General features: G+C 43.4%; 2 protein-coding genes across 7 annotated transcripts in view; both read right to left on the bottom strand.

The window, feature by feature from the left end:
• grid2ipa (glutamate receptor, ionotropic, delta 2 (Grid2) interacting protein, a) overlaps positions 1-15055 on the bottom strand; it is a 30494-nt gene extending 15439 nt beyond the window's left edge. For 2 of the 5 annotated variants that reach the window (XM_052049045.1, XM_052049043.1), the window contains exons 1-7: positions 14203-15055; positions 12109-12362; positions 11056-11388; positions 9870-10024; positions 2191-2466; positions 1024-1109; positions 869-938 (exon numbers count right to left, since the gene is read on the bottom strand). In XM_052049045.1, coding sequence (XP_051905005.1) covers positions 869-938; positions 1024-1109; positions 2191-2466; positions 9870-10024; positions 11056-11388; positions 12109-12362; positions 14203-14284 — 1256 coding nt within the window. In that variant the 5' untranslated portion in view covers positions 14285-15055. Of the gene's footprint in view, positions 1-868; positions 939-1023; positions 1110-2190; positions 2467-5910; positions 6713-9869; positions 10025-11055; positions 11389-12108; positions 12363-14202 lie in introns of those variants that run through there. The other 3 variants (XM_052049044.1, XM_052049046.1, XM_052049042.1) reach the window with 2 other exon arrangements.
• Positions 15056-16184: 1129 nt separating this feature from the next.
• e4f1 (E4F transcription factor 1) lies at positions 16185-23840 on the bottom strand. 2 transcript variants are annotated; one of them, XM_052049051.1, is made up of 14 exons: positions 23631-23840; positions 23280-23401; positions 22419-22494; positions 21757-21941; positions 21542-21662; positions 21310-21462; positions 20226-20413; positions 19489-19704; positions 19229-19328; positions 18788-19005; positions 17935-18133; positions 17677-17858; positions 16922-16984; positions 16185-16672 (listed from the first exon to the last, which is right to left on the bottom strand). In XM_052049051.1, exons 1-14 carry the CDS (start codon positions 23716-23718, stop codon positions 16307-16309), a joined length of 2277 nt encoding a protein of 758 aa, XP_051905011.1. In that variant the 5' UTR covers positions 23719-23840; the 3' UTR covers positions 16185-16306. The 2 variants fall into 2 exon arrangements, with proteins under 2 accessions (XP_051905011.1, XP_051905012.1); XM_052049052.1 differs by having other exon boundaries at positions 21757-21938.
• Positions 23841-23843: the final 3 nt, after the last annotated feature.

Raw genomic sequence — 23843 nt, 5'->3', positions numbered from 1 at the left:
TCACCTTATACAACTCCAAGCATTCAGTGATCCATGTATGTGGCATCGAGTCATAGGCTTTCTTGTAATCAATCCAAGCTGTGCACAGGTTGGTACGTCGGGACCTGCAGTCTTGTGAGACTGTTCTGTCAACCAGGAGCTGATGTTTGGCTCCTCTGGTATCTCTACCAATGCCCTTCTGTGCTTCGTTCATGTATTGATCCATGTGTCCACTTATCTTAGCCGCAATGATGCCTGACATGAGCTTCCATGTTGTGGAGAGACAGGTTATTGGCCGATAGTTGGATGGGGCTGCACCCTTCGAGGGATCCTTCATGATCAGGATCGTTCGCCCTTCGGTTAGCCATTCTGGGTGAGTCCCATCCCTCAGCAGCTGGTTCATTTGTACTGCTAGGCGCTCATGGAGTGCTGTGAGTTTCTTTGGCCAGTAGGTGTGGACCATGTCCGGGCCAGGTGCTGTCCAGTTCTTCATATCTGAGACTCTTTCCTGTATGTCTGCCACTGTTATGGTAACTGGGTTCTGTTCAGGGAGGTTGCTGTGCTCCTCTCTCAGGGTCACCAGCCATTGTGCACTGCTGTTATGTGCAACCTCCTTCTCCCATATGCCTTTCCAGTACCTTTCAGTTTCCAGTCTTGGTGGGTCAGCTCTGTTGTTAGGACCCTGCCACTGAGCGTACACTTTCGCAGGTTGTGTTGTGAACAGCCTGTTTATTCGTCTGGCCTCATTCTGTTTTGAATATATATATATATATATATATATATATATATTTCAGTGATAATAATCCTGGAAGGAGCTACTTTCATGAAGTTTGTGCTGAAACCAACAATAGAATCTTGTCAACGCAGAAACAAATTTGATTGTATTGACCTCATATCAAGTCCGTTGAGAAACAGGATGCGGTCTCCTGGTTTTAGACCCGCCTTGTCTGCTGCGCCCCCTGCACAGCAAAACAAGTCAAAGCAAGAGTACGTTTGCTCACTAAAGCATTTGGAAACAAGCGTATGATTGGATGTTGGATTTACCGGGGATGACCGAGTCGATCCACACAGGCGCGTGACCCCTGAGAGTGAAGCCAAAGCTCATGTTGCCTCTGCACACTCTCACAGTCCTAAAAAAAGGAAATGGGCAAGGCTCTGAGGATTGATGGCCATTTGCAATTATCATAATGGACACAAAGATGCAGCCGTTATGTATTCAAAGAGGAACGTGCAATATTCAGTATAGTCCCTCCTGATCATCTAGAAATCATGTCCGGTGACAGGAAATACTGACCTAAAATCTTGCCCACATGGGCCGCAATATTACGTACATCTGATTTATTGCAAAAGATTACACAGCATTACAGGATGGCTCAGTTTTGAATGACACAGTTCTGCACTTATTGGATCTCGGACAGGTCACATGTAACTTATAAAGTGTCAGTGTTGTGCCGAAATGTGCAAAAGGCATGCTGAAGTCGTACACACACTCTGTATGTTATATTGTATTATACAAGAGCCTAATTGTCTTTCAAAAAGAGCGAGGGTGGGAAATAGAGGAGAACATGTCCATCATTACTGTCCATACACTGTTGTTCAAGTTTGATGCATACACTGTATTTGTAAAGCCAACTATTAAAAGTCTAATAGTGGGTAGGGAGATGAAAAATTGATATTTCAAAACACAAATTTCAAAAAGTCAACAGGCTTTAAACCACTGGTGTCAAAGTCAAAGCCCGGGGGCCAGATCTGGCCCGCGACATCATTTTATGTGGCCCGCAAAAGTAAATCATCTGTGTCAACTACCATGATCCTAGCTTAAATCTGTACTGAAATCTCAAATTGTCAAACGTAATAAATAACGGTGACACTAGGCAATCATTTTATTACCCTTTTTATCCTCACTTGACCAATAATTGAACAAATACTGGACTGATTTCAACACGAGTGAGCCATCATTTTTTTGTGTACAAGTAAAAATACGATGTAATGAATAAACATTGCTTTGGTTTCACGGTCTCAACGGCCCTCCGAGGGAAGATGTAACTCCAAAGTGGCCCCTGACAAAAATGAGTTTGACACCCCTGCTTTAAACCCAAACTGAAAAATGTAAGCATAAGGATGGATCAAAACATAAAACACGCATACCAGAAGAATCTACTGATGTCAAGTAGAGTGATGGAGTCATGTATGTTTATTTACAACACTGACCTGCAGTTGGTTGTGGAGGTGCTGGAGTGTCCAGCTACCAGAGACGTGGTCTTGCGCATGCCGCGGGGCGGGGGAGCGCAGTTTTCCTCCGCGTGTGTGCGTGGCACAGAACTGGCGCGCGTGGAGACCACTAAGTGTTCGGGGTGATCTTCGCTGCGGCTGCGGCGCAGGTGGCTCCGGGTCGGGTCGCTGAAGCTCCGCCCCTTGAGACGGCTCATCAAGCTCTGGGAAACCACCTCGTCGAAACGCTCCCGGTGCTTCTTGGGAATGAAGATCCTGGCCAACATTGTAGAGGACAAGCGGGAGAAACTCTCAAGGTGAACTTTTCAGTCAGAAACGCGCTGGATGAAATAAGCGCCAGGTACGGACTAAAGGACAAAGACAAACTTTAAAAATGTATTTTTTTTTTTGTGTCCATGGGTATTATCCACTTAACTGGTTCAAAAATGTCTTCTCAGCAAGCAGTAAAAAGACAGTTTTGGTTCATGCACTTGCTGCAGCAAGTGTAAGGGGCGTTTCATGTTCACTCGCGCAAAAAAAAAATAAATAAAAAATAAAGGAAAAAAAAGCATTTGTGAGTCAACGCTCCACTCCCCATTCACACCCATAACCAACTTCTGGTGCATTTCCTCAGAAACATGTATATCAAAAAGCAAAAAATGGGGGATAAAAACACCCTGAGGCACAAAGCGATAACATTAAAGACTTCCACTCACAACAATTTCCAGCCGTTGTTTTGTGTGTTAGTGCGCGTTCAAGAGCCATCACGAGAAGCACGACAGAGCTCTCGCTTTGAATCTAGCGCCTCTCATGCAAATGACAAGCAGCGCCTTCTTTTTTTTGTGTCTCATCAACAAGAGCCCACCGAGCCTGACATATTCGGCTTCACAAGATCTCACTGTGGTACGTACGATGCCAATTAGCTGTGAGAGCAGGAAAACAAAATCGCAGGAGTGACCTAGAAATGCGGGAAATTTGACAGGAGAATACAAAGTCAGTCGTGAAAACTTCTCTGTTGTCTACGGCCAAACAAACAGACTCGCGCATGCAAATTGTCCGTACATACTCTAATTTGGCCCTTGGTTATTTTGTGAATCTCCCACATCCCTTCTCCCTGCCCCTCCTCCTCATCATCATCATCATCATCATCAGCGCCTTTCGTCCTCCTCCCCACATCGTAGCCTTCATCTAAAGTCTCCAGGGGTCCTTTGCGTGTTCCAAAACGGCCCACTCCGGCAGAGCATCCACAGGATTTGAGCACAATAAAAAAACAACACCGAAAAAAAACACCTGCCGCACTTTGGTTTTCAAAGGTTTCGGACCATAATTTTTTTTAATGGTCCGATACAATGACATCGATACCATTTTTGTGTGCTGAAACTTGTGCCCTGTTCAATAAAAGTTTGGATTTCATATTTTTGAACAATATTTGGTTACAACTGCGATACGTAATGGGATGGGCAAGTATCTGTACCAGAGAATGCTCAAATATAAACGCAACTTGGACGATACTGTTTGTTCAGCATATCGCTGAAGTTGTTCATCCGAACGCTCAGGTTGCAAAAATAATCAATCGCAATTATACAAATCATTGTTATCACGAAAAATGACTCCCCCCCCATCTTAATGCAGGCGTATCTCGAACAATCTCAAATGTTGGGAAATGAACGATGTCTACATTTATTTTACGAGATGGGATTGATCCGATTTGCTTTTTATGCAGCATACAGACTTTAATGGGCCAGGCTTCCCCAGGGGGAAAAAAATAAAACTACTTCCAGACAAGTCGCTCATTAATATCCTAAATGTTCATAAAACGTTGCTGACATACATTTGGCAAAAGCCTGCGGAGAGATTCGAAAAGAATATGGAGTGGGAGCTCTTTCTGGGCCAGGTCAAGGAACACAGAAGCAACGGGGACACGCTTGCGCTTCCCGCCTGATGTAGGCCACCCAACTTTTGCCAACAACCATGCGTCACCGGCGAAACGCAACAGAATGAGGGCGACTATTGTGTTCTGACAGCAAAAGGCGACTTGATGGAAGTAATCCTCGTCGAGACATTCTGAGGCCAAAAGTTTGCTGTTGAAGTTGCATTCGGGAGAACCTCAATTGGAAGCAGGACGAGAGGAGCTCCATCAAGAATACGGATGGCTTGACGGATAAGCTTGTCCATAAGTCACTTATGGACACATTATGATGAACACTAATCTCACTTCAGAATTTGGCCTTTTTGTCATCTATTCTCCCATTGTTTCTTAAAAATGTGTTTTCCGCACCAATTGCTTTTGAAAACATTTTATTGGTCTCATTAGAAATATCAAAATATTTTAATAAGTCAAACAGGACATTTTTCTGCTTTTAGATTGGCTTAAGCAGCCAAATGGTCTAATCCTAGGTGGGTTTACATATTATTGGGGGCGGAACCAAAACCGGTTTGAAACAGAAAATCATTTGGGGGATTTAAAAGATGGGAGTGCGTCGAACCGAATTATTCCACTTTGAAATGTATGGAGATATATATTAAATCGTCTTTTATTGGCGAGTTGTGCAGTTTGTTCGAAGGAAATGGGACGTTTACGGTCCTCACAAGTTCATTCGAGTGTGTGTAAAATGACAACGAAAAAAGCCATTGCGTCATACCCGCTCAAAGTGAACTGTACCAATCGTCCTTGAATCATTTTGCACACCACCTATCAAAAACTGTGTCGAATTGACCTTTGTGGAGAGACGCACACCCCGAGCCCACATTTGTGTTGATATGACTCGGATGAACATGGAAGTAATTGTTTCGGCGGTGATTTTCGGCACTATGTATTGTTCTTGAATTTTACCCAAAAAATTCACCAGTATAAAAATAAGTCAGGGACGTGCGGTCAGGGGAGGCAGGTGAGGCGGAGCCTCATCTCTGAATGCGCATTGCATTGCGCAATCATCACAAACTGGGTTGATACATGCAACTGGCTCGTGCTGCTTGCCGTATATCTGAATGTCGCAAATATAATGTTTAGCTAATTGAATAAGCCACCGTTTGTGCTTTATATATTTGTAAATGTGACGCCAAAAGAGTCAGTGCCTCACCAATCATGAACCTGACCGCACGCCACTGTAATAAGTCAAGAGATCTGAAATCAATTCTGAAAACGTGCCACTCTTTTGACCCTTTCACACACCTTGTAACCTGATAACGTGAGAAGCTGTCCACTGTAGTAACTGCTGTCCCTCAAAGGGTTAATTGAACGTTTTGATCTGAGCACTTTTACTGAATTGCTATAGTGGAGGAAAAAAATGCCTTTGTTAATTTGCTGTGATTGGCTGGCAAGCAGTCCAGGAACTCATCTGGCACAGGCTCACGCTCACGGATATGTTTGTGATGCTACTCTTCTACATCAAATCACCTGTTTTTTGTGCTTGAAAAGAGACAGGGATGGGAAATAAAACTGATTCTTACTGTTTCAATTGCTACAAAAGTACAACTGCACTGCCGAGAATATAAAATCAAGCGATTCGAAAAGCTGCTTGAATAAGAAATATTTGATTGATCTCCACTGTGATTGTTGACGCTCTTGTCGTGTTTCCATGCTGACGAGTGAAAGTCGCGCAAACCCGAGGGGAAAGAAGTTCTCGTCGCCTCAGCATCTCCCTCACACAAGTCAGCACAAAGAAGCGTGCAAAAAAAGTGCTGGCATCAAAGCAAAAAAATAAATAAAAACGAACATACCGAAAATGTCTGGCAAGACTGCGTTCTCTTCCCATGGCTCTTCTGGGCTTTGAGGAAAAGCGCCGCGGTTCGGTTTAAGCGATGCAAATGCCCTCAAGGACCCTCAAGCCCGGTGAGTCGTCCATCGAGCGTGAGCAGACGAAGTCTCCCGGAAAAAGATAAGCAGTAGAAACAAAGTGTGCCGGCTTCTCAAAAGTGCTCGCTGCAGGTTCGGGAAGATGCCAGACGAATGAAGGGGGAGAACGAGGGAGGGAGCCAAGCCATAAAAGCTTCCCTCCTCACCTGCGAAACCTCCCTGAGCAGCTTCGGCAGATCTTCGCCCGCTTCCTTCATTTTCATCTCACACACACAGCAGTCACACTTGATGGACTGGCTCATCTATCATTCAACGGCAACAAGAGAACAAGTGGCAAGCGTCTCTTCCGTCGGGAGAAAAGGAGGACGGAAAAGTGACAAGAAATGAGGAGGGCCCAGTGGACCGATGAAGCGTGTGTGTGTGTGTGTGTGTGTGTGTGTGTGTGTGTGTGCGTGTGTGTGTGTGTGTGTGTGTGTGCGTGTGCGTGTGCAAAGCCCTACAAGGCATTCATGTTTTGAAAAACGAAACCAGAGACAATTATTGGCACATGGAAATATTTACAACAAGAAAAAATGTTCGGCAGCCATCCAAGCATTTTCTTTATATCTTCAGAGTTGACAAGTACAGAGTTGTCGCTTTTTTTTTTTCCAACCTCCTGAATCGATTCCCGGTCATTTATAGAAAAAGCAGCACACCGTGATAGCTAACATAAAGCTTTTTTTTTTTTTTTTTTTTTTTTAGCTAGAAGCAAATCTGCTACAATCACTTGAGAAAAAAAGTTTTGTATTTTCGATAGAAGTTAATGATTATTAATGCTGGGAGGAACAAAATTTCAGGGGGAGGGGAAATCTAAACTTGTTTGAAATCAGGAGGAAAAAAAAAGAAAAGAAAATGAGAGATTTTTACTATAAGGACTCAAATCCTGTTTTTAGGGACAGTTTATGGAAACTTTGGGTAGCAATACAAAAACTGAAATTTCTTAAAATGTATAAAATGTAAGTTAAAATTGTGAATGACATTATATAAGAAACATGTTTTTTGAGGAATACATGGAATATGAAATTATAATACATTTTCAGTCCGAAGATATTTCAAGAAAAAAACCTCACCGGGTCATTTTTGACCCACATATGCATCTAAGGGTTAATGCTGGGAGGAACAAAATTTCAGGGGGAGGGGAAATCTAAACTTGTTTGAAATCAGGAGGAAAAAAAGAAAATAAAATGAGAGATTTTACTATAAGTACTGAAATCCTGTTTTTTTTTTTACATTTTTAGGGACAGTTTCCACAATACCTTTTCTTTGCTGACTTTCTGGTAGAAATCATGTGATTCTATTACCTCACTCATATCCACCGAGGTTGCCCAAATACAGTATGAGATGAATAATCATTGTAGCAATCATACATTTCCCTGAAGCATCATGCCATTCCGATTTTGTCTTATCATCACAACATTTGAGCCCACAGAACATTTCGAATGAATTCAAATCGTTGAAGCCCAAGCGCCTTCGCAACAATTTCCCTCAACAGCCACAAAAGCTCGACGTTCCAGGATTGTCTCTCTCATCATCACATCTCCTGCGCGGGCCTTTCATGCGCTCGCTAACCCGTGCCATTCGAGAACCGTTTAAGAACTGTCACTGTATCCGAAATGAAAATGTATTCAAAGAAGTAGGCTGCTTATAAATAGAACGTCTCCGGTGGGATGGCGAGGCAAGAGAGAGGGGCAGACTCAGCGTGAGAGAGGCACCATTTTGACACACCTCTCCTCAATCAAACCCTTCGGTCGCCCCAAAGTCTTCATTTGTCATCTTGCCGAGACAATTTGGAAAATTCACGGCGAAGGTCATTTTCTGTGGGGCCCGCCCGATATAGATTTTTATAAAGCTGATGCAGATTCCAATATTTGGCCGACTCAACTTCTGATAACCAATTACCGGTAATTGGCCGAGCAATTAAAAATATACGTAAATATCACAGATAAAATAACTTATTTGGGCCCCCTTAATGCTTCCAACAATAAAAGATATCAAATACAGGCAAAACATTGAAGTGTTTAAAAATGTTTTGTTAAATTAGGCCATAATGTTGTTATTTTGACTTCATTTAACTAATGGCCATTGTAACCTACTGTATGTATTGTACTTAGCTACGCATGTATGAAGAGTACAGAGGAAGCCAAGATGATCTTTGTCATGAGCAGAAGCTGTTGAAGACTCCAATTTTGCCATACCGTTGTCGTATTTTTCGCAGTAAAGAAAAAACAAAACATAAAAATGAGGATGGTTAACAACAATTTTGTCCATATAAATTGAGTGAAGTGAACAGTGTCCAAAAGTGGCGTGACTGCCACTGAGAAAGCAGCCAAGCTAATGGCTGCCATAAACACCCTGCCATAAAAACCATGCCAACTATGTTAACATCGCTTCTCCTCTCCAGATGTCTGAGCCATTTTGTTGTCACATTAATGCCAATAAGCACCCCGAGGCAACCTGGAGGCAAAACTCTGCAAGACTCTCAGCGCCAAAACAACATCACTCCGCTATGCCGCCAGTGCTGCTGCTTGCTTCTTCTTCCAAATGTGTCATTAATATCGTCTGCCTTTCATGGAGAAAACAAACCCGGCATTAGCTTAAAAAGACTCAATGTCACAGCTACACGGGGAAGAGGAGGAGGGATAACTTTGCATATCAAAGTCTCACAAGGTCACAGTGCACCTGAGCGAGAAGTAGCAAGACGCAATTATAAGTTACAGCAGCTAAAGTTAGACTTAACAAGATACAGGAATTGTCACTGCAGCCATAGCGGTCCTCTATGGATCTAGCTGATGCATAATAGATGGGACGCCTGTGCAAAAAAAAAAACAACAAAACATTGTCGCAGGCACTTTTTCGAAAGAGGACATACACTGGCTGGACAAATCATTAGGCACACTCGCACAATAGAATGAGATACAAAAGAAAAGGTGTTGTTTGTTCTCATTCAATATGCATTTTGTGACTGCTGTTGTCGTGTGAAATGGTGTCAACCTGACTGCAACATAATGAGGTTCAGCGTCTATATTTCAGGCACAAAATATTGGAAACAGCTTTCGGGAATGATGCAGTGCAGATGCACAACACTGCACGATCGCAAACACAATTGTAAACATGCCCAAGATCAAATCACTTTGGAAAGGTAGATTTTTTGGTTGAATGTCTGTCTGCTCCCTTTCCAGTGTAACCTTATGTTGTGGCCATTGAATATGCCATTAAAAGTGTGCCGGAAAAAAACGAGATGTTGAAACCGCGTTCTTATTTTGACCAAAACTAGAATCACAACAAGGGATTGCTCATGACAAAGCCAGCAGAATCCTCGAGAATGAACAGTGACATCACTGACAAATGATCCCTCAAGAACTCACCTGAGACAGCAAGTCATAATTTCCTCCAGGACACGACCAGCAAAGCTACGGAACCTCGCGCATGTACGGCCAAAAGTGCCACTTGCATGTTTCGCTCAATTTCAGGAATGTGTGTGTGCTCATCGCAAAGCCGCCCAGCCCGCGAATTGGCTGGCGCGCCTCGGACAGCTTCCGCCAAGACGAAGGAATAAAAAGAAACCAGCGATGTGCTACACACTCACACACACACACTTCGCACGAACTCACGTATCAAAGAAAGGATGCATCACAGCAGATGGAGAGAGACAAGGGAAAAAAAAAGAGGGAGAACATCAGAGTGAGAGGAGCAGGAATCGGGGATGAGTGACAAAACCTTGCAAGCCTCAGCAGAGTAGTCGTGTGTTTTGTTTTGAGTTTCCCATCGGGGTTGAAACGGCGGAAATGCAATGCAATGCAAAGGAATTGTTTTCCCGTTCTTCAGGAAAATCTACGGAGCTTACCTGACACTCGCAATGAGCTGCTGATGCTCCTCCGTGATGAGGATGTCCGGCAGGGCCTCGGCCAGACTCTCGACGTGGCGCTCGGCGGCGTACTGCTTCAACACGTCAAACAGCTGCTCCTTCACATCTGGATCCTCGCCCAGCACTTCCTCCACCTGGGGGGGGGGGGGGGGGGGGGGGGGGGCAAAAGATGACCATGAAGCACTCACGCGACCCCTGAGGCGATCAATAATACGAGCTCACGGGACAATCCAATTGATACAGCCGCCGTTCAGTTTTGATTGACGGCTGTCAGAGAGGTTGTGTTAAGAAAGAAAGAAAAAAAAGAGCTTTATTTGAACAGTTTGGTTGCTGAAATTATCCCCCCGCGCCTGTGTCAATCAAAACTGAGTATTAGTATTACCGTTGCAAAAGTCAAAGGGGTAGTTTTCATCTTCGTGGGCTTTTTGGTTTAGCGTGCGGTCAATTTACTGTCTACATTTTGGGATGTATTCTTTTTTGACTTATTCTTTTAATCTATTCTAGGGATGACATTTTAAAAAGAAAATTGAATTGAAATGCAGCTGATTAAAAGCTGAGTAAAATCTCCACGTAAAAGTTTTTTCAAATAATACTCTAATAATTTAACCTCTTTTTTTAACTGCCTTATTTATAATGACGTACAATAACAAATGGAACTCTTAAAAGACGCCAAATGAATACCCGTTATTTATGTAATTTTCTATTCAAACAAAAATCATATTTTTTGACCATTTTTAAATCAACCCCCCCCAAAAAATCTAGTTTCAATTTAAAAATATTACAATAAACCAATTTATTGTACATTTTTAAAAAGTCCAAAAAAACACAAAAACCCAAGTTCTAGTTTTAATGATTAACTTTAATTATGTAAACTACGAATAATACAATTAAAAATTGAAATCACTTTCCAGAGTCCCCCAAAAAAGATTTATAGACAGAAAATGAGGTGGAGTCAAACTAACGCTAAAGTACAGCAAACAGCAAGACTCTTGATTCCCACATGTTATATTGTAAAATAATTTGTAAAATTTATTTGTTTATGCTTCCATTTATTGTGCTCCCTATTTTCTGTTCATCTTCTGTACACCTGCTCAAATCAATAAAGTTGACTTGATTATGCGGATGCTCAAAGGGCCAAATTACAGAACGCAGGCATGCCACTCACCTTCTTGTTGAACTCCATGGCCTTGTGTGCTCGACTCTCCCTGACGCTGTCCCCGCTCTGCGATACCACCCTCATGCTGCTGCTCAGGCGCTTGGGCCGGCGCGCCATACTCAGCACGCCCAGACGCAGCGGACGACCCTGCGCCGCTTTGATCATGGCCGCCGCCGTCTCATGATGCTTGACCGGGATGCCGTTGACCTCCATGACGTAGTCCCTGACCTTGAGGCCGCTGTGGCTGGCCGCGCCGTTGGGTACGCAGTCCTCCACCATCAGGGGGCTGTCGCCCACGATGGTGAAGCCGAAGCGGCCGTCCGGGCTGGGAGTGATGTCGATCTGATGGAGAGAAAATGGGAAGTGCGAGTAAAGTCACAACCCTTCCAGATTGAAATGAATGGAAAAGAGATTAATTCATTTCATCCTGACACAAAAAACAAGAACAACAATAATAAGAAGAATGTTTTCTTCACTATACATCACTTAAATCACTCTACATCATAAAACATGCTGTAATGACATATAATATTGTGCATAGAGACATCTGGGTTTCACGCCGAGCCTCAATAAAAAAACACCATTAGCCGTTCTTCGCAGACGATAAAGAATATATGACAGAGTACCATTGCAAGGCTTGAAGCCTCTTTTTTTGCAGGATTATTAACTAATTTTATCTGCCTAAGTGCAGGATGTTGTGAAGCATTTTCTGTCACTGCCACCATAGCGTGCTCAAATATCAAGTTCGCCGACGTATATCAGATCACTCCTGTGTCAAGAACCCACTGTATAGAATTTTTTTAAAACCACTAAAACGATAAAAATATACAGAACATAAAACTTCAATAGAAATTGGACCGTGATACGCATTTACAACTCAAACATTTCTGAAGTCTTAAGTACAAGTGTATTTAAGTTCAATACAACTGAACTGTACTTGGACTGACCTATACAGAGGGACAAGGCAGTGATTATTTGCTGTACAACTAGAGGGAGTACAGGTCTCACATTATAAATGAACAATAACGGGGCAACGGCAAGATGCATTTCAGCATATAGTACCTGTTCAATTCGTGACACCACACCAATACTGGGCGGCACCGTTTTGAGGGTCTGAGCAAGCGCGATCAGTGCCGGGGTGCTGAGGTTAGTCACATCCTGGCCCTCGATGTCCACCACCTGGTCGCCGGGTTGCAGGCCCGCCAGGAAGGCGCTGCTGCCCTCCACCACCGACATGATGTAGCTGGGCCCCGTGCCACCCAGTCGGAACCCAAAAGCCTCGGGCCAGTTCTGATTAGTAGCGGGAAGACCAAGAACTGGAAGGTAAAATATAGAGTTGGGTTTGTTGATATGCATGGTTGTAGTTTGAAGTTGTACACAGCTTGTTCTAGTTAGGGCTGGGCAGTATCAGCTTCAAATTGAAACCTTACACAAAATCTAGTTTCTCCATCTCCACAGAAAAAAAATGACATCATCAAAATTGCTACATGGCTGTAGTCAGAATATATGTCTGTATATACAGTATACTGTATTTATATATTTTTCGGTGCAGAGGTGTATCGGTGAGGCTAGGGTGAAAAATATTTGTGACTTGGAGGTTTCCAAGTTGTCGAGCTGTTTTTGCAATTCCTAGCTATGTTTTTGGAATTATTCAGCATGAGTGACCGTGATTTTTTTTTCAGCAGTCGTCGCTTAGAAGGGTCAGAAAAAAAACATTGACTTTGAAACTGAAACGATTAAATCTCCCAGTTCCAGTTAAAAAAATCATTTTTCCAGAAAGTGGATGAAAGCACGAATGTAGCGCTACCTAGCGGTGATATTTGTAAATTACAGTCGGACACAAAAAGTCATAAATCTCCAGTTTTAGTGCATGTTAAGATCTCAAAAACTGATAAACACAAAACGAAGACATGTTAAAATCAACCTGTGACTTGTGTTCTTCACATAAAACATAACATTTAAAAAGCTACACATGCATTAGTCTTTGGCCTTGAGCCGATTTCTAGTTCACAAAGTTTTAAGGACATCAGTTTTGTATACAGTAATCCCATTCCCTGCACCTGCCCCGCTATTTGTTGTTTGATTTTTGTCTGCTGAGAAAAAGGCCATTCAAACAACGAAACCAATCATGCACCCTTGATTCACACTCGAACAGGCTGTGAGGTGTGAAATTAGACTTCGTGTACCTCGTGCCTCAACGATGGAGCTGCAGCGGGTTCAGATAAAAGCGAAACAAGCTGGCAAAGGCAGGTTATTAGTGACGGTTGCTATTTGGACCGCAGCGATGCCCTCTACTGGCCATTCCCTGGCGGTCACTGACCTCATTCTACTGCTTCCGGGAGGAGTCCTGAGAGGCTGAAATGACATCTGGATACATCAAACCTGACTATTTGAAGAGAGGGGATTTTTTTTAATTTTATTTTAGTCGGAGACAGTCATTCTGCTCAACAACGGGGAAGGTTTCTTCAACACAAACTCCAATAACAATTTCCCCAGTCAGTGTCAGCTAAATTCCTAAAGGACTTCCAAATTTTGTGTCCTGTACCCAATCTTCAAATTAAATCCGATCTTAGGCAAGTGGAATGTTGCTGGAAAAAAATTAAACCAAAGGGGAAAATAATCTCCAGTTATAAAAAATACATTGAAACACTATATTGTCATGCTACACTGCCTCCCTAAGTCAAGGAGCTGATTTAAGAATGAAAAAAATATCACGCCAGTGCACAAAATGTGAATACTATTGATATCGCAAAGGGAAAAATAACACCGAGCACGCTAATTGGAATGCAAGTCATCCATCAAAACAGCGGCAAGGAAGCAATTCTCTTTTGTACAACTGTTCAGCGGCGGGAGAAAGTAAGACGACGTGAGGAAGCCCAATTAGGAAGACCAATGTTGGAAAAAGTAACAACAAAAAAAGTCAGCGAGAGGTGCAAAGGAATATAATCAGCGTTAGATATAGTCTGAGACGAATCTGGGTTAATTCTATCTCAATCACAACAGAAGATGGTGTGTCAAGTCTGCTACAATATGGATAAGAAATCTTTTGAAACATTCTGCTCTTTATCCCATTACAAATAGATGTTTTCCCCCCTCACAGAAAAGTTCACGACATCATGTAAAAAACAAAGACGGGGCCCCGTAATTGACACTTACGGAAATCCTTGGAAGCACTTCGGGTGCCAGACTTGCTTTGGCGCAGGGAGAAGCGGCCCTTTCTGCTCAGGAAACGCCTCATCCTTGCCCGGCTCGCGGCGGGGCACGTCCCGGCCAGCCTTACCCTTCAGCCCCCCGCGGCCTGGGGGGGAGACAGATGCAGTCGAGGAGTGCCCGCCGACACACACCCTCACAACAACTCTCAACCTGGACCTCCCCCCCCAAAAAATGCTGTCTTGCACTGCCTGCTTGAGAAATTGCATACAGCCCCAAAAAGGTCACGATGGCGGTCCTAACGTGCGATGAGAACACAACTAAGGAGACGGAGGGCTCACTCCAGCCTCGCTGAGTGGATGACGATCATAAAAGTGGGACAGCCAGTTCGGAAATGGTTCTTTGCAAGAAAAAGGTACAGCGAAGCCCCATTTTTCTATAAATACCTTTCCCTGCTCTCTCTCTCTCCCTCTCTTCATGCTCCGCTCGTGGACGCCGGGCCTCTCGGAGGGCTGAAGAGTGACCCAGAAACGGCGGCGTGGCGCAGCCAGGGGAAATGATTTGAGCGTCTGCCTTCACCTCTGCGATGGAGCGCCAGTTAAGAGATGAAACCTGCCGATCCTCCTCAAGGTGGCACACACACATGCGCAAAATCAAAGCAGTTCAAGCACGAAAAGCAAGCGACCCCCCACACATTAGAGACGAATGACTTGAAGAAAAGTTGAACTCAACAATGACAAACACAAGGCCAGAGATTCTTCCAGTTGTGGTCGGGGTATCGCTCATGGTACGCCGGTTCCCTCTAGTGGTACAAATGAATAATTACTGAATTAAATACTCAAATTGGGAATCAAACTACAATTAGTGCAACTTTTTTGGGGGGGGGGGTATAGGCATTTGTACAAAGCAGTTCAGTGGCACTTCACTCTATAGTCCACTACATTTGCATTTAAACTTTAAGAATTATGGCCCGAATTACAGAATATGATTTTTTTAATGCAGATGCCAATTCTGATATTGGGCAGAATAAAATTCAGATGATTAATTGTTCAATTTTAAAAATACCAGAGGAATAAAATTAATTCTATTTGGTCACTTAATTCGGATGACTTTTTGTCAATTTTAGAAATCGAATATCAACTACCGATAGTTAAATCTGTCAGCCAATCAACCCGTCAGGCCCTATTTAGAATTGTTTTGTTTTCAAACATTTATTTATTTATCACGTTTTTAGTACCAGCCAATTCTGGACCAAGTCTGAAAAGACGTTTAAAAACGTCTTTGGGAGTGAGTGAGTTTTAATTGAATTGAAATGCCGTTCTTACATTTAAGCAAAATGTTTATGTGCGAACTGCATCATGATTGAAGATATTGTCATTCATTCAGGTCGTTTCTTTCTCTGGTCATTGACTCGATCACAACTGGACTGCCTTGGTTGTCTTCAAAGACATTTCGTGTCAAATCCGAGAAGGATTCATAATTTTCAGAAATACAACAACAAACATTTGGGCTTACTCTGCAAAGAAACATTCTAACTAATTCTAACTTTGGAGAGTGAAGCATTGCTTTAGGTGGTACTTGGTGGAAAAAAATCGGAGAACCATTGACATCTTTTTTTCTATTTTTCTTTAAGAAAATAGCATTTATTTCATGTTGCCTGATGAGTGATACTGTTGAGTGAAATCTTGGCCAGTGAACGAAAAACTAAACTGGCCCCAAAAAAAAATGAATATTCTTGCCGAAGGTACAACAGGTGGCAGATCTGCAAGCCGCTCGGTAGATAAAAATTGTTTTGAACTTAAGAGAAGCAAGAAGGCTTGCAGATGATATGACGGTCAACAACTGCAGATTTCCTCAGATATATCGAGAGAGAGAGAGAGAGAAAGAGAGAGAAAGAGAGAGAAAGAGAGAGAAAGAGAGAGAAAGAGGGAGAGTTTGCGGCATTTTTAAAGATGTCTTCTTGAGCGTATTTTGCTACACCGGTCCGCTTATCCTCATGCAGTTTTATTCAATATAAATGAACGAAAAACTTTTGTGCTTTGCTGTTGTGCGGCCAGAACCGCTTTGACCTTAGTTTGTTCGTGGAGTCCCCGGTGGCGCTTGTTTTTAATCACACGATGACAGTCTGAATCTCCACCTCTTGCGGCGTGGTGATCACATATCCTTCCTCGTCCTGCAGATGAATTCGCTCCTCGACCACCTCCTCGGTGGTCACCAAGGCAACCGCCCCCTGTGCGGTCTTGACGCTCTGGACCAGCAGCGTGCCGTCGCTGATGGCCGAGGCCAGCGCCATGGCCACCTGCTCCGTCAGACTCTCGGGCGTGGCGATGGTGATGGTGTCGCCGCAGTCCATGATGGACGCCCCCTCCTCGCCGCCGCTCACGTTGCGCAGGATGATCTGGTGGCTGGCCGTGCCGCCGGCGTCGTGCGACTGGCTCACAATTTGCTGCACCACTTTGACGATGTGGTCGCCCATCTGGTGCGAGTGGTAGAAACGAGGTTAAGGGGATCGCGTGACCGGCAGCTGAAGGGACTTTCATATCCTTTGACAATTTGCCGATTTCCTGCGCCCGTTCACGACACAGTCCCGCCTTGATACAACTGACCTCACTTAACATATTTTTTTTTAGATACGAGCCATCGTTTGGCTCACTTGTTGCTACGACTTGCAAACACAGCCGATGTGATGAAGTGGTTCAAAGAACAACAAGCTGCGGATACTGACCTCATTTTGACTGTCCTGAATGAGCGTCTCCCCTTCTTCATGCATTTCCTCGTCTGTTTGAGGCTGCGGGATGTATGAGAAGAGTAAAATAATGTGGCAAACAACAAGAACAAAATGCTAGAATGCTAATTTTAATGCTCAATAAACCTCCGCTGATTTGAATCACCACTGAGAGTCAACTACTTTGCGAATCGCTCAGACTGGCACAGAGAGTACCTTTCAAATCACTGGAAAACAAAAAAATGGCTTAAGTAGAGAAAAATGAAAGGGCAGGAATGGCCAAACCAAAAATGACATTTGAATTCAAAATCTGTGGTGACCTGAATAATCTGACAGATTAGGAATGTCTTTGCGAAGAATTGTGAGCAAGATTGAAGACAAGACAAATCATACTTTACAGTAAAAAAAAAAAAACCCTCTAAAATCTGTATTTGCTGTGTTTATCCACATAAGAATAAGGGCTGGCAACTATATTATTTTTAACATCAAAAGCTTGTATTTTTAACTGCATTTTACATTTACATTTTACATTCAACTGCGTTAACTGCAGGTAAACCAAGAATTGCGACATAAAACCGAGAATTTCCGAGAGATTCATTTTCGTTGACCTTTTAGCGATAGCATTTTAAAAAAAAAATTTGTTTGCACTAATTACCCATAAAAGAATGAGACATGACAAAAACTTTTTTTAAGTAATTACCAAACTCAAACCAAACCGAAACCAACATTAGACTGCTAAAATGTTCGACTCTCACCTTGATGATGTACTCCTGCGTGTCAGCGACCACCGAGGAGAACTCCACTAGCAGTGCGTGAGGGTCTTCGGTGATTATTGCTGCTGTGGTGACGTTATCACCAGGAAGCAGCTCCTCCGTGACAACCTCCTCCTCCTCCACCTGCTGTTGCTGCTTGCTGGATTCGTCCTTATGACAGCCCCCTAATGGATGAGACAGCATCTGGACGATCACAGGCATGTTGACATAAAAATCTGTCTTCCTGAGCACCATACAGACCTTTGGCGCGAATGTGGCGATTGAGAGTGCCGTGCTCGGCGAAGCCGCGACCGCACTTTGGGCACTTGAAGGGCTTTTCGCCCGTGTGGTGGCGAGTGTGTCGCACCAACGAGCCTTTCTCCCGGAAGCCTCGGAAGCAGAATTTACACACGTAGGGCTTCTCCTCGCCGTGGGTTCGCTGATGCACCTGCAGAGCATTCTAAACGAGACCGAGATATACAGAGAAATTTAGGGTCACAAGGTTTTGTGCTTGGCTCTACAGCTCGCCGAGAATAAAAAGATGCATGGAGTGAGAAGTGGAAACAGTTTTTTTACAATGCCGACAGGTCTAAAAATACTGCAAAATAAATGCAAAAAGCCTGATATAATACAAAGCATAGATAAACAGCTGGCTGACCAGCATTGCCCAAAAGTTGAAACTTAACATGTCTTTCAGATAGAAGTCGAAGGAATGTGAATTCTTTGGTGAGAAACTTATTCTTCAAACTTATTAATCAGCCATGCATTCCATTTAGTTCCACCTTGGTATCAGTGACTGGTATCAACTGCCGCCGTGAGTGCTTGATAAAATGAATTAAGGCCGTTATCGGCCCGATACCTGGTAAGGGTTCTCAACTATCCCCAAACAGTACTATGCTAATCTATATGCCTTTTTTGCACATGACCTACAAATTGAAATGTAGAGTCAGATGGTACCAGCCAATTCTAGACTCCTTTAAAAAAGAAAATTACCCCAAGTCTTGGAGAAATTTAAAAATAAAGAGCATCTGGGGTTGAACATGTGGAGTGTGAAAAGACATATAATATGTCTTTGGGAGTGAATGAGTTTTAATCAATGCCTGGGATGGGTCACCTTGGTCTTGTAGGCTTTCTTGCATCTAGCACAGTGGTAGGGTCTTTCATCTGAGTGGGCCCTCATGTGTTCCCGTACGTGTCCCACGGTTTTGTACAGCTTGCCGCACTCGCCGCACTTGTAGCGCCTCTCGCTGACGTGGACGTCCATGTGCTTCTTCAGCAGGTAGCCACTCAAGAAGTCCCTCTGGCAGAGGGTGCACCGGAAGGGCTTGAAACCTGCAAACAGTCAACGTTCGGTCACTAAAGATCCTGCAGATATTTTATGCTTACATTTTTTTCGACACAATATAAAATGAAAATGAAAACATTTACTGCAGACTGCAGCTAGGAAGTAGTGGCGTATGTCATCAACACTCAAAAAATGAAATGTGGACGCCAAATATCTTTTTGTTTTGTTTTTTTTACTGTGTCTGTGGCATTTTGTCACCTGTCAACTTACCCGAATGACCTTTGACATGGAAGCGGAAGTAGTTCAAACCCTTAAAAGAGCGATTACAGTGTGGACATGTGTACAACTTGGAGGCGGTCTGATCCCTTTCCTGGAAATAGGAACAAAAACAAACACTTTGAAAAAGTTGACGTGCAAATGTCTGAAAATATTGCTTCATGAAACCAGTGTACCTTTCTAAGACAAAAACTAAGAACTTTGTTCCTAACATATACAATCATTTGTCAACTCCGCTTTCTTTTCCCGCTTACCGGTGCCACCACTTCCACCAACTCCTCTTTAACTTGGATCTCCGTGCCATCTGCGAGAGGACACTCGATGACCATTTTCTCCAGCTCCTCATGTGTGGCCTGCGGAGCTTGCGCGGCCTCCTCTGTCCTCAGCGCAATGCCCGAGTTGAGGATGGCCTGGCAGATCAGGTTATCGCCCGCGGCGAGGGCTTCTGCCTGAGACTGATCCACCATCACCTACGCAATGGGGTGTCAAACTCATTTCTCATTGTGGGACACATACGGACTCGGTAGATGTCAAGTGGGCGGAACCAGTAACATTATACCATACTATGCTATGAATCACCAAAATATCATCCCTTTACAATACAATACATGCTGATTTATATCTTCCTTTGTTTTGGTCTCAAGAAGCATTGATTGGCGCTTTCATATCATTTGCTGCATTGGGTCTATCTCGGTGACAGACTAAGACTGCTGTTTCCTTCCCCGATCAAAACAACGTTGTCTTCTACTCTGAGCAAAACAGTGTGCCCCCTAGCGGATCATCCACAAATAGCATTTTATTTAAAATATTCATTCTGTGTCTGAAATGCATTTTCCCCCCACTTTTAAATGATCCCGCGGGCCGGATCGAACCTCCTTGGGGGCCGGTTCCAGCCCGTGGGCCGTATGTTTGATACCACAAATCTACGCCAAGAGGGAGGGTCTGCAGGTGTTCCTAATGTTGTGACCGGCGAGGCCTTCTGGACACTCACCTGCTGTTCCTGTGTTGTGCCATCCACCTCCATGGTGAAGTGCACCTGGTGGAGGACCTCTTGGGAGCCCGCCTCCACCAAATTGACCACAGCTGTTTGCGTCTCCACCACCTGCTCCTCCGCCGGTTGGCCCTTCACCACCACCAACTCCCCCTGGCCAGTCTCTGCTGGGACATCGGCGCCAAGTCCTGGATATAAGCCACGCACACATTTTAGCGGCATACGGTGGTACCTTGCCAATCCAATTCATTCCATCATCAAATACAATCTGAAATCAATTTTGCCCACTGAAATCCATTAATCCATTCCAGCGCCACCAACAATTACGGTAACTAGCACTTTACTGTATTATTACAGAATGAAACACAATAAAAGACAATGTGAACAAATAACCATGAGATGGCGCCAAAGCGCTGTGTAATAGGAAAATAGTACGTTGGTGTCAAGTAACTATGCTGAAGTGACATCTCGACTTCGGAACAAGCTTTGTATGATGAAGAGTTAAGTTGAATACGTTACAAGAGAATCTTCAACCCATGTCCATGCGTACTTCTGTTGCATTTTTCAAAATCAAACCATCTTATTTCTTTTTCAGAGTAATGCTGCATTGTTGTGGCTATGTCCAATACGTAACAACCTGTGGCTCAAGAAAAAATATAGAACTGGCACATATTGCAAAGTAATGAGACAGCAGCATCTCTGAAGATAAAGAGTTGGAACTTATCAAATCGGAGTGAAGCAAATTTGACTCGATTCTTTTCTCATTTCCTCTAAATTGTCATAATATTGCCACAAAGAAGGAACCGAAGATCACCGCACGTTGTTTTCACACCTCCAAAAAGGAGGCTGTGTATCACTGTCATTACATTGTTAGCTAAGAATGTGATGAAAAAATAGGCCAATATAAGCTCAATCACTTTTGTTACAGATCTGGATGCAGATGTCCTACCGATGTATTTTTTATTCGTGAATTAGTTAGTCATGCGGGAACACTTAAAACAGTGCAGGGACTACGGGCGGTGGCTATCTACGAAGGTGTGCTAGCCAATAAAGATTTTGTTTTGTTAGCTACTGGCATGAATACCTTTCTTCCTTCCATCCTTGCTCACCAAAATCTCCTTGCACTGAACAAAGCGGATCTTCTCAGTGCAGGGTGTGAGGGACTTGAGGTGTCTGGTGAGGGCTCCCGACTCTCTGAAGGACTGGCCACACAGCACGCAGTTGTACGGCCGCTCGTCTGTACCCCAACAGTTAAGTGTTGTCAGATTTTTTTATTTTTTTTTTAAAGCAGAAACCCTCGGAGGACTTTACTATACCAGAGTGACGGCGGCTGTGACGAATCAAGGAGCCTTTGGTGCGGAAGCAATTGCCACAGAGTTCGCACGCAAAGTTCTTCTGATCGCTGTGAGTCTTCATATGAGTTTTCAAGATGTTGCTCTGTCAACAAAAAGTTTGAGTTGCAATTCCCACCCTTGCTCGGCCAACCTTGCTCGGCATCACTTGACTAACATGAGTCTTATTTTTGACACACCGTTTTAAAAGTCTTGTCACAGAGGTGGCAAAGGTACCGGCCGTCTACGTTGACTTTGTAAACGGGCTTATCGCCCTCAGCATTGTTAGAAACGGGGCCTTTAGGTGTCTCGGACTGCCTTGACAATTTCTGAGATGTGCTTTTTTTCCTGCAGCCTCGTCCCAGTGCAGCAGCGCTTGCACCTGCTTGCACAACAAACGCATTTGAGTCAACTTGCAGATAAGAGACATTGATAGAAAGAAAAAAAATATTAGAAACATACAGGAGTTACTCAACACTGCAAACCACAACTACACTACAATAATTTAAACTATCCATCTCTTTACCAGACCACTGATTAGGGCTGGATGATTATCAGCTTTCTTCAACTTGTTTTTTTTTTTTCAGTTCGAGCTGCCTTTGCTTGAAGGCAAGTTACACACTGGAATGGTCGCCAGACAATCACTGGGCTTATCGAAACAACCAACCATTCACACTGCCAACAAGTGGGAATTAAACTCACGTATGTCAGGTGAGTCAACCACTCTAATAATAGTGACTATGTATGACATCTCTGAGAATTAGCATTATTATGACTTTTTAACAAGGTTCTTGTATCTCTCACTGGATTGTACATATACACCTAAAGTACACAATAAGAGGTGAGTGAATGGTTGACTTACTGTCATTAATGTTGGTGCTCTCTGGCTCACTGGCAACTTCTTGCACCACTTGTGTGCCTCCATTGGCAGTCTCAACCTGGTGATATGGTCATGTAACTTGCAACGGTCTACTCAGAATCATCTTTACGGATCAAACATGTACTAAACACACGAGGAACTTGTCTCTGGTAGTTTTAGCCATACTTGTATTACTTTAAGAAATGACTAGAACAAAAAGATCATTTAGGATGCAACATATTTAAGTACAGAGAGCTTTGTTTCAAAAAGTGACCCTCAATTGGCGGATCAGAACCCAAAAGTGGCTCACTAACACATTACTGGTGGCTTGTAAAGATGTAGTAAAATAAATAAATAAATAAATAAATAAAACACAGTGGTGTCAAAAAATACATATGTGCCAAGATAGAGGTGAAACCGTGTGACCATATTTAAGATGAATTGTGATATATCAATAGACTTTACTTGTGAATTTCAGTTCATTATTGGTTTCTTAACAGGGAGCTCTGAAGGGCACTTTGAAAATGTAAGCATGTGTGGGTATGTTTAAAAATACATACTTTACTCATAAAAAGCAGGTGATGGGCTGAAATTTAAGGATAACCTTAAAATTGGCCGTTTCAAGTCTATTCATTTGACCCTCTTTAAATTTTAGAATGCAGAGGCCCAACTGTTCAATGGTTAAAGTACTTTTTCACACAACTTGCTGTTCTCTAACGAGGAGCAGAAGAAGACAATTCGTGTTTCATTCTGACTGCATCAACACGTTTCCTTGGAATTTTTTTTAGGCTCACCTGTTGTGAACGTGGCTTCTGCTCTTCGTTAGAGAACATTGAAACCCTTTACTAATATCGTTGGGCTTACCATTTGCTCTTCATCTTGACTGCTTGGCTCACGTCTGCTGCTGTGATGCAGCTTGTGTTGAATAAAAGCCTCCAAGGTGGAAAACTCGCTCTGACAGCGTCCACATTTGTGCACGTCCTCATCTAGGAAAACGACCACACAAGTTTAGAGTGTTTATCTTATGCAACATTTAAATATGAACTTGTTTTTGTGTACTGTGTACATTGAGACATAATCTAAAAACTCGGTCGCTAATGACTCGTAGCTGCTAGCTACGTGCTGCTAACAGTGTCGACAATAGAAGGACAAATTACTAGGCCCAAACACTAAAGCACAACATATAAGGCACGTTTAGAAAGGAATGAGGCTAACCATCGTCACCGAGGCTGGTGTGTATGGTGATGGTCTCGCTGCCGTCCTTCGTGTGTTTGTCTGCCGTAAGATTATTTTCGACATTCATGTCGTTCGAAGTCTCCGTGTGTGTCGCAACGCGGCCGCAGAGTGGCAAAAATGGCGGATTTACGACCCCGTCGCCATAACAACACGGTCTGCGCGCGCAACTGTCGCCCGCAAAAGGGACATCAA

Source organism: Hippocampus zosterae, chromosome 17 (assembly GCF_025434085.1).
Source record: "Hippocampus zosterae strain Florida chromosome 17, ASM2543408v3, whole genome shotgun sequence".
NCBI lineage: Eukaryota > Metazoa > Chordata > Actinopteri > Syngnathiformes > Syngnathidae > Hippocampus > Hippocampus zosterae.
Note: the sequence above shows the minus strand (reverse complement) of the source record. Positions and strands in the feature narration are given on the sequence as shown.

Excerpts from the sequence above, each read along its gene's own strand:
- e4f1 (XM_052049051.1), bottom strand. The coding sequence starts at position 23,718 with ATGAATGTCGAAAATAATCTTACGGCAGACAAACACACGAAGGACGGC. Across the intron at positions 22,495-23,279 it reads GTCAAGATGAAGAGCAAATG|GTTGAGACTGCCAATGGAGG; the intron begins GTAAGCCCAACG and ends CCATATCACCAG. Across the intron at positions 21,663-21,756 it reads GTGACAAGACTTTTAAAACG|AGCAACATCTTGAAAACTCA; the intron begins GTGTGTCAAAAA and ends TTTTGTTGACAG.